Below are 15,245 nucleotides of genomic sequence, written 5' to 3'. Positions count from 1 at the left end.
TTTTCTACCGCTGTGGGACTTTTAGCAAGTCCCACAAACCTATGCCTTAGTTTACATTCTGCACAGGATTGTTCTGAAAACTAAATTATTTGTGTTGTTGTTGTTGATAGCTGCCACTGAGTCAGCTCCAACTCACAGCAACCTTATGTATAACAGAACAAAATACTGCCCAGTCCCGCACCATTACTGTTGTGGTTATTGTGTCATATTCTGAGTGTCTTACAACCTGAGGGGCTCATCTTCCAGGATGATATCAGACAATGTTCTGTTGCTATCAACTTGGTTGCAATGGCTAATTTTCAAAAGTAGATTGCCAAGTCTTTCCTCCTAGTCTATCTTAGTCTGGAAGCTCTGCTAAAACCTGTCCACCACAGGTGACCCTGCTGGTATTTGAAATACTGGTGGCATAGCTTCCAGCATCATAGCTTCACGCAAGCCACCATAGTATGACAAATTGACAAGCAAGTGGTGGCTAAATTATTTAAAAAGTGCAAAAACACTTAGAATATTGCCTAGTACACAGTAACAATTCAGTAAATGTTACCATTTAAATAGAAATAATCATAGCCACCTTACAGAGTTGGGTTGAGAATTATGAAGTAATATTTATTACATCAATCAATCAATCAATTATACAATCCGCCAATCAGCATAGCGTTATACTGCCAGGCAGGAGTAAACGTAACTTCAACATTAGTATGACTTCACTTGCTGTGTTACAATTTCTTTGAACCTCAGTTTGCCCACCTAAATATGGACATAATTAGCTCTTTTTCACAATCATTATGAGACTTAAGTAAAAACATATAGATAAAAATTTATAAAGTATTACAGAAATTGAATGTATATTTCAAATAGCAAAAATTATTTAATGGTCTCCAAAAGATATAATTTTCCCTTTAGGTATTAAAATTCAACAACAATAACATTTTCCTAAATAAGCATACTAAGAATGATGACTATAATATAGCTGTAATGATCTTCAGCAAGATCACAGTAAAATCTGATTTTGTTAAAGCCAAAAACACCAAATCCAGTGCCGTCGAGTTGATTCCGACTCATAGCGATCAAATAGGTCAGAGTAGAACTGCCCAGTAGGGTTTCCAAGGAGTGGCTGGTAGATTCAAACTGCTGGCCTTTTGGGTAGCAGCCGATCTCTTAACCACTGTGCCACCAGGACTGCAAAATTACTTGATTTGGAGACAGAAATAGGAGAAAGTGTGAGAAATAAAGAAAAGAGAAAAAAATACATACATAAAGAAAATTCCTTACCTGAGTCCAAAACAGTCGCTAAGAGCAACAGATGAATTAGAAACTCCTTCCACATAGCCCCAATAATGACAATGATTCTAAATGAGAAATACCGTATTACCTTCAAATACTGTTATATAACCAAAAATCATTATAAAAATTGCAGAGGTAACAAAATCAACTTAAGGCCAGTAAACTGAAAAAATTTATTTTTATTATTGGCTTCTCATATCACATGCCACACTTCAGACTATCTATCTACTGTCACCCTATAAGTGCACAAATATTTAGGCAGAATTCCAGAGAATTCTAAGTACAAATAGCTCTGCCCCAATGACCTTTCAGTTTAGAGGCAGAACAAGACAGCATTATGTCATGTTTAGCATTTCAAATCACAGTTAATCCAAGAAGTGACAATGGCCAATTGACATCTAATACAGAAGAGAACCTTGTGAGAGGCAAATAATGCCCTCTCCAAAAAAACTAGTATGAGGGGGATAGAGCGATTTTAATGAGATTATTTTATTTTCTATTTACTATATTATTATTAGTTATAAATTTAACCATCTTCAAAAACTTAAGAGCCTTTATACTCAATTTTGAGCAAGAAACTGACCAGTGGAAATGGAGGCATAATATCATGTATTAATACCAGATTCTTTAGTAACTAATGAGATTTTCTCACCTTTAAGACAATTACAAGGCATTAAAAAAGAAAAGCCAAGTAGGGGACTAGCCCTACCAGACATTAAGACATATCACAATGTCTTAATAATTAAAATATTATGGTATTGGTGTCTGAATAGACAGACCAACCAGTAGAACAGAATAGAAAGTTGAGAAATAGACCAAAGTACATATGCAACTTTATATGATACCAATGGCATCTCAAATCACTGGGGCAAAGATGGACTTTTTAATAAACGGTGCTCAGCCCACTGGTTAAACATTTGGAAAAATATAAAATTAGGTCCATACTTCATGCCATACATAAGAATAAATTTCAAACAGATCAAGAATCTAAATGTAAAAATTGAAGCTATATAAGAACTAGAGGAAAACATGAGTGAATTCCTCTTTAACCTGGGTGGAGAGGAATGCTTACCACTCAAAATCTAGATGCAATAAAAGACAAGACTGATATTTTTGACTACATATATTTTTAAAAATGTTTTAAACCTCTGCATGGAAAGAAACAGCATAAACAAAGACAACTGACAGTCCAGGAGAAAATATTTGCAACCTTTTCATAGATAAAGGATTGATATCCCTAAATATAAAGACCTCTTGAAAACTGAGGGGAAAAGACCAAAAACCCAATAGAAAATTGGGCAAAAGACATGAACAGACAATTCACAAAAGAAAATGTAAAAATACTCTTACATATATACAAATATTTTCATTCTCGCTCATGATAAAGTTAAGACTCCATGAGTCCACACAGATACAAATAAGAAGGGAAAAACTCTTCCTTACAGTAGAAAGCACTGATGAATGTAGGGGGGAAAAAAAATCCATTGTCATCAAGTCATTTCTGATTAACGGCAACCCCATGTGTTACACAGTAGAACTGCTCCATAGGGTTTTCCTGGCTGTAATCTTTACAGAAGCAGATTGTCAGGCTTTTCTTCTGCAGCACTGCTGGCTAGGTTTATGGGTAACCTTTAGGTTAGTAGTCGAGGGCAAACCTTTTGCACCACCCAGGGACGATGAATGCAGAAGCACTGATGAAATGAGAAAATCATCATTTTGACAGCTATTGTAATAATAATTGACTCAGGTACGACTCATAAATACAGGCTCAAACTAGTGGGTAAAAGTTTGAGGAGGACCAGGATATTTAGATAGTCTCAAAGTATCTAATCATAAGATACATATTACTTAATTAAAACTTTACAGAGAGAAATCTGGCAGACAACTCCTTAACCAAATAATCAATGTCAGATTACGACTAATCAACAGCATATGCTTACTGACATGACACACTGTGGAATGACTCAGTATCACATCAGTGGTGCTCCTGCCAAAAGTGCATAACTTGAATCTAATCATGAATAAACATCAGACAAACCCAAAATGCAGGACGTTCTACAAAATAACTGCCCTGGACTCTTCAAAAATGTCAATGTCATGAAATACAGGAAAGAATGAGGACTTCCAGATTAAAGCAGACTAAAAAGACAAGACTACTGAAAACAACATACGAGCTTGGATTTTTTTTTCCACTATAAAGCATATTGTTGGGATAACTAACAAAAAAAAAGAATCCCAATAAGGTCTATAAATTAGGTAATAGCATTGTTTTAATGTTAATTTCCTGATTTTGATAATTGTACCATGGTTATATGAAAAAATTCCTTGTTGACGAAACACACACTGAAGTACTCAGGAATAAAGGGTCACCATGTCTGCAACATACTCTTGAAATATTCAGAAAAAAATAGAAAAAAAAAAAAGGATAACACAAATGTAGTAAAATGTCAACATTCAGAGAAAGTAGGTAAAGAGTTTGCATGAATTTTTGTATTATTCATGCAACTTTTCTTGCAAATCTGCAATTGTGAAATAAAACATTTACAAAACAATTATAAACTAAACAACACAGGCTGAATTTCAACATTCTTCAACTTTCTCTAGTGTGGAGCAATTTACAACCACTAACTTCTTTTCTTTCTAGGGCCTTTTGTTCAAGTCTAGTTTTAATAGTGCCTTCTTTTCACTAGAGGAAAATAGGTATTTTTACTATTATAGATAAGATAACATGGTAACTCATAGCACTCACAAATTAAATGTTTCTAGTTTCAACTATAAAAAAAGTTCTCTATGACATAACTGAAACCCAGCAGTTGGTCACTTAATTCACCAAGTTGATGGTGTTTTTCAATAACTTGCTTTTATTAAACATTTCCAAAGCATTCAAGTTAGTTCTTGAAATAAATAAATAAATAAATCGTATTTCCTGAATTTACAAAATATCTCATTCACTTTCATGATTACAGTAAGAAGTACAACAACTGACATAGCTTTAGAAACAAACTGACTCTTGTAAGCAAAAAACTCAACTAATGAGAATAGATGTGCATAGAACTATTAGAGAACACCCTACTAGCTACACGAGTCCAGTGTGCCTTGGTCAGTAAATGAGGAAACAAAGAGTATCAGTTACTAGGAAGAGTTAGTTAAGAGAATTTCTAATGCATTTAAAAAGTAGCTCAAAGTTATACGATATATAGTAATTCGGAATTTTATTTCACACAGAAACTCATGTTAAATGACTTTTAAAAATTTATTTCTTTGTGAAAAATGGTCTTGTGAAAAAGATTCTATAGAAGAATCCTGATCAAAAGAGGGAAAATGCAGAGCAGAATTTCAAATTCTCATGGAATACAGACTTTCTGGAGCCATGGAGGCTGGATGAACCCCTGAAACTATTGCCCTGAGATAATCTTTAAACCATAAACCAAAAATATCCTCTCAAGTCTTCTTAAAACCAAACAATAGTTTAGTGAAAAGTATCTACCTTGAGCATTATTCTCTTTTAACAACTATCTATATGGGATCAAACTGACAACAGCAACTTGAAAGATTAGACAGAAACTTAGAGGGCAGTGAGTTTATGTTAATGAGGGAGAACAACTCAGAAAAGGAGGGTGAGTATGGTTGCACAACTCAAAGAATGTAATCAATGTCGATGAATGGTACATGAAGAAACTGTTGAATTGGTGTATGTTTTGTGTCTATATTCTCAACAATAAGATAAATTTAAAAAATTTTTTAAATAGCCTTGTAAAAGATACTGATAATGAAAGCCAAATAATAGTTTTATAAATTACTTTAAGCTTACACAACAGAATCATAAGGGAAAACACTTAAATTTTCTCAGTGTAACTTAACTACATTTTATGAACAAAAGTATATGTCATTATGCTATTTGAAATCTAGAATATGCAAAAAAAAAAATCAATATCAACATTTTAATTACATTTCAAATCTAGAATCCCACTTTGATGCACCTGAACAATACTAAATAACCAAGAAATAAGTGAAAGACTCCATCTGTATTTATTCATATTTTTCAAATATCCAGGAAACAACAAAAATTCTAAAAAATACTTTAAGATAATAGTTATATAAATTTCTATATAATTTAAATCTGTGTTTAGCTGTTTGAAAGTAAACATAGATTGCTAGATTAATCTCAATAATAATAACTAAAAATAATATCTATTGTGTTAAAAATTATCAGACTGACTGGGGTCTTAAAAGCCTGTGAGCAGTCATCTGAGATGCTCCACTGGTCTCACACCTTTGGGAGCAAGTGAGAATGAAGAACACAAGATACAAGGGAAAGATTAGTCCAAAGGATTAATGGACCACAACTGCCATGGCCTCCACCAGACTGAGCCCAGTACAACTAGATGGTGTCCGGCTACCACCACTGACTGCTCTGACCAGGATCAAAACACACAAAAACCGGGATCTAACTCACAAAAAAAGACCAGACTTACTGGCCTGACAGAGACTGGAGAAACCCAGAAAGTATGGCCTCTGGACACCGTTATAGCTCAGTAATGAAGTCACTCTCGAGGTTCACCATTCAGCCAAAGATTAGACAGCCCCATGAAACAAAACGAGACTAATGGGGCACAACTGTCCAGGGACAAGGACTAGAAGGCAGCAGGGGACAGGAAAGCTGGTAATAGGGAACCCACGGTTGAGAAGGGACAGTGTTGACATGTCGTGGGGTTGTTAACCATTGTCATAAAACAATAGGTGTACTGTTTAATGAGAAACCATTTGTTCTGTAAACCTTCATCTAAAGTACAATAAAAAAAATGCTTAAAAAACAAAAACTATCAGACTGACTGTTCTAAGCATCTTGCAAAATATTGGCCCGTTTTAGCCTCCCAATAACTTCATGAAGCAGCAACTATTATTCTCATTTTAAGTTGGGGATGCTGAGGCACAAACAAGTTAAAGTAACTTAACCAGCAATAAGTAAAGTAACAAAGCCAAGACTCAAGCCCAAACAGCATGTATCTCCAGAACCCATGCCAAGAAATTTCTCCAAGGAAAAAAAACCTCTTTTTTAAGATTACTGTTTTTGTCCAGTGGCAAAAATTGTGTGGTCTTTAGCCTCCAAAACCAAAACCCATTACCGTCGAGTCAGTTCTGACTCATAGTGACCCTAAAGGACAGAGTAGAACTGCCCCATAGGGTTTCCAAGGGCTGCTGGTGGATTTAAACTGCTGATCTTTTGGTTAGCAGCCGAGGTCTTAACCACTGCACCACCAGGGCTCCTCTTTAGCCTCATGCCATAGTTGGATGGATGGATGGACGGCAGGCTGGCTGGCTGGCTGGCTGGCTGGCTGGCTGGCTGGCTGGATGGATGGATGGATGGATGGATGGATGGACTGGATGGACTGGATGGACTGAATGGATGGATGGATGGATGATTTTTAATGTCTTATGCTATAATGTAAATTGTCTTATGCTAAATGTAAATCCTCTATTAATTTTCTATTAAACATTGGACAAAGAGAGCACTAAAACAAAGAACTTAGAAAGAAGGCCAGAAAAGGACATAAATAAGTCAGTATTTCCTTCTTCTTTAAGTACTAATAATTAGTCTTAAATAAAGGTTTTGCCTTCCATTTATTTCAAGAGTGCTGCAAAGTGTATAATTAACATAATTCAATCTAGTAGAACATTACAAAGTTCAGGGGGGAAGAAAACCACATTTAACGGGAACAAAGATTCCTTATAAAAACTATTCGAACAGAAAAACACACAGTACCGAACTGTCAAAAAGGGCTATAAAACACTCTTCCTGAACAAAACTAGAAATGCTTATTCTCTATCTAAACAACACATAAAGCCAAATTAGACATCTGCCCATTACTTCAAGTATTCTCGGCCAGTTCTGTCCCCAGGAGGACTCTGTTCTCTGACACAGAGAGGACCACACCTCTTTCGGAAAGAACTGTTTTCAGCTAAAAATTAGAACACGTAACAGCAAACAAGCATTTGTTCTTTCTTAAATACTAATAGCAAATCAGATGGTTTAATAAGGAAGTAAGATGTGGTTTCAAAGATATTAATTTTCAGCAGAAAAATCAAAAACTGCTATTTTAAAAATATTTCAAATTTTCCTCCTTCAAAAACAGCAAGGATTATCATTAAATAGAAGATTATTTTCGTGGTCTTTAAAAACAAAAAACATGTTAACTGTTGCGCACCTGAAGAGCTGTAAGCTGCAGTTTAGTTTACCTAAATGTACTCACCAACCCTCTAGGACAGCTCCACACGCTATAACGTGAACAGCGCTCTTTGGAGTTGTGAAATGTAACAATCCAGAGTACCTGAACAGAACTCATTTTAAATGTATAATTGTTTTAAATCTTGCCATAGGATCAAGAGGAAAACATATTACCTGTATATTAGGATGGTCAGAGATCAAAGCCCCTTCCTTGTTGTAGGTATAAACTACAAAATCTTTGGGCAAAAGGTCTCTGAGAGAGGAATAAAAACACATCATTTAGAATTGTTTTATCTCTATACAACCAAGGACACAACCCATAAGACATTATTCCTCTAAGAGATGAATAAACAAAAACCTTCACCTGATATATTATTAAAGAATGGACTACCATAAAACTAAAAGCTTATCAATGGACTTGAATCTCAAATAGTGTCTATTACTTACTCATGAAGAATGCTCACCTGAACACTTGTTCTAATGGTCATTAAGTGCTGGTTACAAAAAGCTTAACACAACATAAGTAATGTTCTTAAATTTTTCTGATACATCTTACAGGAAAAATATAAATTGAGTTATTCACAGTACATCATATTTCCAAAAAAGAAATAAATGTTGTTGCTGTTGTTTTTTCCTAAAAGTTCTATAGAAACCAGCAGCATGCAGTGCCTTACCCTCCTAAGTACAGAGGCAAAATTCTGTGTCAGCTGTTGGGGGAAACAATTATTCCTGAAGCTTCCTTCCATGTGAAGGGAGCTCAGGAGTGCAACCCCATGTGTCAGGTAGGATTATCTTGCAATAGGACTGCGGCAGCTTAAATGGACAAGGCAGGGATACAATATGCTAGCTAGTGACTTACACTATTTAAACTTCTACTCTGTCCTATAGGGTCGCTATGAGTCAGAATTAACTCGATGGCAATGGGTTTGGTTTGTTTTGTTCTGTTTTTTTTTTTTTTGTTTAAAGTTCAAAACGCCGCTGGAGGCACCCAGGACCACCTTGTCTATACTGTTTAGAGATGGAGAGATAGATAGTTTGCATCCTGTTTAACTGGTTACACAGTCTGCCTCTAGCTACATGACCAGCCTAGTATAAAAGACCCCTTCGGTAAACTAGTACCTGCACTCCCCTGAAAGTAAGACACCTCACATATTTCTCAGTGGTTTGTGATTTGAAGACAAAGCACATCTGTGCAATTGAGAAAGGACCCTGGGGGGAGGGGGGTGTTGCCTGGAAGTTTTCAAACCCCTTGATGAATATCTGAGCTTTCTTTCTCTTGAGTCTTTTCAATAAATTGATCCTGTGCAATCAATGCACTGTCTCTCCTTCTCCCATACTCCTCCATACATAAACATCCCTTGTCCATCCAGTGGAAAATTTGAAAAGAAAAAACTAGAGATGCTTGGCTTTGTTCTGTGCTCTTTGGTCTTTGGAAGTCACTGCCTGCCCAGCAAGAGCACAAATTCCACTATGCTTCTCTAGAGCTGCTATGCAATGCTGACATGAATGGCTACATCTGCCTAATACTGGGGTTAGGTCCATCAGGCTCTCATTCTAAGCTGAATCTGCCAACCTAGCCTTTATCAGTAATAAAAGTGATATTCTGATCTCCTATCTAACTTCATTTCCTATTTTATATTTAAATTTGTTCAGTATAGGCAGAAAAAAGGGGTGTCATTTTCTGTCCCAAAAACCCCACCCCCACCGCTGTCAAATATCCCAACAGATGTGATTATGCACATTCTTCTATAAGGAAGCTTTATAACTTTAACCAGATTCTCAAGGGATTCATGAACTAAAAAGTTAAGACCTCTATTCTACCAACAATGAGAAAAGAAAACAAGCATTCACCCGTGCATAAAACCAAAACAAAACACACTGCTGTCAAGCTGATTCTGACTCATAGCAACCCTACAGGACAGAGCAGAACTGCCCCAAAGGGTTTTCAAGGATGTGAATCTTGTACTGGAGAAGACTGCCACATCCTTGGAAGCAGCTGGTGGATTCCAATCGCAGACCTTTCAGTTAGCAGCTGAGCACTTAATCACTGCGTCACCAGGGCTCCTCTCACTCTCATATAGTCATTCCTTTATTGAATTTCTTAATACCCTCATTACTAGAGCATATCTGAGCCATTTTATTATAGGCTATCTACCCTAACTTTTTTTCATTAGTAATCACTTGCTTTGGTGATCACCTTTCAAAGATGTTCAAAGGCCTAACAAAGGCATTATAAATGCCTGTAAAATTACCACTTGTTCAGAAATTCAAGAAGCATAGAAATATAGACCAGATATACAGATTACTAGAATGAAGGTAAAATGACTTAGATTTGTGTCCCACTTTTAACACAAACTGCGTGATATTGAGCAAGTCAACTAATTTTCTTGCACCTGAGTGATGTTATGCATAAATGACGACCATAAACAGTGTTCTATAGCAAAGTTGTTATAACAATATGATAAGTGAGATAATGGTTATGAAAATGTTTTATAAGCTGAAAACTATACAAACATTAAAAAAAAAAACTAAAACCAAACCCATTGCCATTGAGTAGATTCCGAGTGAAAGCAGCTCTATAGGACAGACTAGAACTAACCCATAGGGTTTCCAAGGGAGTAAATCTTTAAGGAAGCAGACTGCCACATCTTTCTCCCATGGAGTGGCTGGAGGGTTCAAACTGCTGACTTTTCCGTTAGCAGCTGAGCACTTTAGCCACTGAGCCACCAGGGTTCCTCATAGAGAATCATTATTTTATTGCAATAATCTGAATTAACTTTCATTTCCTTGTAGTAAAGAAGATTAGGAGACAATATTTAGACCTATTAAAATTTTGTACATACTAATATCATTACACTGGAGGCCAGCAGGATCACTCAGGGTTTTGTGAGATTTAAATAACTAATACAGATGAAAGCACCTGGTATTGTATCTAGAACACAGAAAATGTTCAATAAATGTTAGCGTCCATCAAGAAGAGTAGAAGGCCTACGGAAGCCTCTCTGTCTGAAAATGTCTCTCACACTGCCTGCAATTCAGTCAAGGAGACTCAGTAACTTTGGGTCAACAACCTCTTCTAAGATAAACAGTGCTTCTCAAACCTGAGGATGCATAAAAACAAACTGAGAAACTAGTTAAAACATAGATTTCTGGGACCCATCTCCCAAAATTCTGATTCATTCCAGAGTTGAGAATTTGCATTTCTAACAAACTCCAGCTGGTACCAGGACCACATTTTGAGGAGCACTTTCCTAGAGAGTAGCACATTACAATCCATCATTCACATCTCAGAGTGTAAATGGGTCTATTAGATGGCTTTTTTTCTGGGATCTTTCACTAAAGACATTGGAAGTTTTGCTAGGTCCAAAAAGAGACAGAGGGAATCCTGAGAACAGGACAGACCACAAGGGTGTAGGCGGCTCAGCATAGTTAGAAGCTTGGCATTTGAATGCAGCCAAAGAACACATATTAACTGCAGTAGGATCAGATGAAAACATGCCAAAATGAGAAGGGGAGATGAGAGACTACTAAAGACTTTTTCACCTACCTCAATTGTTTCCATGGGCCAATCATGATTAAAAAGTTTTCTTCTTAAATACAACTTTTTCTTACTTTAATTTAAACTTATTTTACCTTGATTTAAGGTCAATGGAAATTCAAAATAGTATGTTTTTTCTCCCATGCTTCTATTCTCATTATTCTCACTTCTTATCCACCTACTAAACTAACTGGAAAAGAAATGGAGAGTATAAAAAAAAAAAAATACTGAAAAGCTAAAGTAAATCAAATTTCTTACTTGTTCATTTCCAGGTGAATAATACGTTTTTTTCCTTCAGCCTGAATGACGTAAGATACCTAAATGCACAGGGAAGGAAAAAATAACAATATAACACCATTTTGTAAATTATTTTTCAACAGCAGGTCATTTTAACACTGATTGCAACTGCTTTACAAGAGAAATCTTATATTTGCTCTTAAATAATAAGAATATACTGTAATCAACCACATTTTCCTTTATTAAACTATGTGAAAAAACAAATTTAACCAGGAATGTGAAGGACTTATACAATGAAAATTACAAAACACTGCTGAGATCAAAGAAGACTTAAAAAGATAGAAAGATGTTCCATGTTCATGGATTGGAAGACTTAATATTGTTAAGATGTCAGTACTACCCAAAGCAATCTATAGACTCAACACAATCCAAATCAAAATTCCAACGACCTTCTATACAGGACTGGAAAAAACAATCCTCAACTTTACATGTAAGGGCAAGAGGTCCCAAATAGCTAAGGCAATGCTGATAGAGAAGAACAAAGGAGGAGGACTCACACTTTCTGATTTTAAAACATACTATACAACTACAGTAATCAAAACAGCCTGATACTGGTATAACAATAGACACATAGATCAATGGAATAGAATTCAGAGTCTAGAAATAAACCCACATATCTATAGTAACTGATTTTTTACAAGGGTGCTAAGTTGATTCAATGGGGAAAGAAAAGTCTCTTCAATAAATGGCACGGGGAAAATTAGATTTCCCCATGCAGAAAAATGAAACAGGATCCATGCCTCACACCATACACAAAAACAAACTCAAAACAGATTAAGGACCTAAATGTGCAAACTAAAACCATAAAATTCTTAGAAGAAAATCCAAGAGCAATGCTGTCAGGCCTAGCTTTTAACAATGGATTATCTAATATAATAACAAAAGCACAAACAGTAAAACACAAAATACATAAAATGTAGCACTATTCGCAATAGCTAAAAGGTAGAAACAACCTAAATGCCCATCAACAGATGAATGGATAAACAAAATGTGGTACATACATACAGTGGAATACTACTCAGCCAGCAGGAAAAATGAAGTCTTGATACATGCTACAATATGGATGGAGACTGAAGACATTATGCTGAGTGAAATAAGTCATTCACAAAATGACAAATATTGTAGGATCTCACTTATATAAAAAGACAAGAAAAGGCAAATATATAGAGACCAAAGTTTATTAGCAGTTACCAGGAGAAGGAGGGAGGAGGAAGGGAGGGTTAACAGTGATGGAAAAATTGCATTGATTAAGGATAGGAGTGCACAGCCAATTATTGTAATTACTGTAAATAACCTGTACACCTGTAAAAAGTTGAATTGGCAAAAGTTGTGATAGAAATATTTACAACAATGACAAAAAAAAAAAAAAAAGTAGCTGCCGAGGCTGCTTATGTACAACCAAAAACCTCATGGAATTTGGTTCCTTGCTTTGGAGGTTTAGGGTCATGGTTTCATGGGATATCCCAGTTAATTGTCCTAATAATGAGTTTAGTGCTTCTGTTCTACCTCCTAATTCATTGTGTCTTAAAAGCTTGCAAGTGGCCATCCCAGGCACAACTGGTCTCTATTTACCTGGAGCAACAGAGGAAGAAGGAGAGCCAGGAATAGGAGGAGGAAATGGAATGTGTGGCTAATTGTCTCCATGAACAACTGCCTCCTTTGCCATGAGACCAGAACTAGATGGTGCCTGGCTACCATTACTGAATATTTGGATCAAAAATTCTGTAGAAGATAGCCCAAGAGACAGAAAGGGCCACATAAACCAGAGACCCCATCAGCCTGAGACCAGAAAAACTAGATGGTGCCCGGCTACCACCAATGACCACCCTGACAGGAAACACAACAGAGAGTCCTTGACGGAGCAGGAGAAAAGTGGGGTGCAGAACTCAAATTCTAGTAAAAAGACCAGACTTAATGGTCTGACTGAGACTGGAGGAACCCTAGAAAGCATGGCCCCCGAACTCTCTGTCAACCTAGAACTAAAACCATTCCTGAGGCCAACTCTTCAGACAAAGATTAGACTGGACTATGGGACATAAAATCATACTCGTGAAAAGTGTGCTTCTTAGCTCAAGTAGATACATGAGACTAAAAGGGCAGCTTCTGTCCGGAGTTGAGATGAGAAGGCAGAGAGGGTTAGGAGCTGGCTGAATGTACATGGGAAATTAGGGGTGGAAAGGAGGAGTGTGCTGTCACCGTATAGGGAAAGCAATTAGGGTCATATAACAATGTATGTATAAATTTTTATATGAGAGACTAACTTGAATTGTAAACTTTCACTTAAAATACAACAATAAAATAAATTTAAAAAAAAAATTCTGTAGAAGAATCCTCATCAAAAGGGAGAAAATACAGAACAGAATTTCAAATTCTCATGGACTCTAGACTTTCTGGAGCCATGGAGGGTAGATGAACCCCTGAAACTACTGCCCTGAGATAATCTTTAAACCTTAAATCAAAAATATCCTTGGAAGTATTCTTAAAATCAAACAATTGTTTAGTTTAACTAGTAAAAAATGTCTGCCTTGAGCCTTAACGCTCTTAACAACTATCTATCTGGGATCAAACTGAACAGCAACTCCAAAGATTAGATATAAGCTTAGGAGGTAGTGAGTTTATGTTAATGGGAGAGGAACAACTTAGAAAAGGAGGGTGAGAATGGTTGTACAACTCAAAGAATGTAATCAGTGTCACTGAATTGTACATGTAGAAATTGTTGAATTAGTGTTTTGCTGTGTATATTCTCAACAACAAAATAAATAAAATTTTTAAAAATTAAAGTGCAGAATAAATAAATCACTTATTGTGAAAATCATCTGCATATTTACTCTTAAATTCATTTATAATTCAGCTATAACTTCAGAGATTATTTTTTCAAGTCCATGCATTTATTATCTACAGTATGAGATGAAGCTCTTAGTTTTAAGAGATTATCCGTAGTTCTAGTTATCCAAAAATAAAAAGAAATTCAGACTCTTTATGACTTTATATCTTCAACACAACTTACCAAATTTCAATTCTAAAATACACTTTTTCCCCCATATTAACATCTCTGAAATCTGGATGCTTTGTACAAAGAAACATTAGTCTAATTGGCAGCACTTTTGTTTCTTTATTAGCTGAACATAAAATAACAGTGTCACAATTGATGGCATCTTAGAATCAATGAATTAAGATAAGGTAACTTAAACACCTCCTCAACCTTATAGGATCCTTTTCTCCACCTCAAACACCTCTGAAGCAACTTTCCCAGTAACTCACCATTTCACTAGCCACAAAGGCTTAATGTGATCTCTAGAACCAAGAGATTCAACCTTGTCTTAACTCTTTAATAAAAAAGAAAGCCATGGAGGAATTCAACAAATAATATTATCAGAATGTCTACTTATTTTTCCTACTGTTTCCTGACCTTAAGTTAACACTTTGCCAAGTGAAACTATTATCTTCCATCTCTGACTTTTAAGACTTAGAACAAGTTCTAAAACCTGGTATTCTACTTCCACATCCTCAATGAGAACCTGAGAACTATTTTATTTATTTCAATCTCCATGGAGGCTTCAAAAATACCAAGATCCTTCCATTGCCACAGTTCTAGCATGTGCCTTTCTTGGCCAATTATATGATGTAAAACCATAACTGTCATCTCCACTGAGAATAATTCTGAGAGTATAAGAATTAATTTCTGATATTGTATTCCTCCCCCAAATATCTGCATGGATTGCTCACTCCCGTTCTTCTGGTCTTTGCTCAAGGGTCACCTTCTCAATAGGGCCTTCCAAGGACATCCTATTAAAAATGTAACTTCTTCCTGCCCCCACTTCCTGCCCCCCACTTCCTGTACCCTCTAACCCCCCTCTTGCTTTAATTTTCTCCATAGTGCTTACTTCAAACTTAAGTAAT

General features: G+C 36.0%; 1 protein-coding gene across 2 annotated transcripts in view; it reads right to left on the bottom strand.

The window, feature by feature from the left end:
* The window catches only part of ADAM9 (ADAM metallopeptidase domain 9), a 128,699-nt gene that overhangs the window by 80,922 nt on the left and 32,532 nt on the right, over positions 1-15,245 (bottom strand). For both annotated transcript variants that reach the window (XM_023737871.1, XM_004383416.2), the window contains exons 3-5: positions 11,307-11,365; positions 7,685-7,763; positions 1,273-1,349 (exon numbers count right to left, since the gene is read on the bottom strand). In XM_023737871.1, the coding sequence (XP_023593639.1) occupies positions 1,273-1,349; positions 7,685-7,763; positions 11,307-11,365 (215 nt within the window). The remainder of the gene's footprint in view (positions 1-1,272; positions 1,350-7,684; positions 7,764-11,306; positions 11,366-15,245) is intronic.

This window comes from Trichechus manatus, unplaced genomic scaffold (genome assembly GCF_000243295.1).
Source record: "Trichechus manatus latirostris isolate Lorelei unplaced genomic scaffold, TriManLat1.0 scaffold00109, whole genome shotgun sequence".
Classification (NCBI taxonomy): Eukaryota; Metazoa; Chordata; class Mammalia; order Sirenia; family Trichechidae; genus Trichechus; species Trichechus manatus.
The sequence above is the reverse complement of the archived record's forward strand: the minus strand, read 5'-3'. Positions and strand labels throughout refer to the sequence as shown.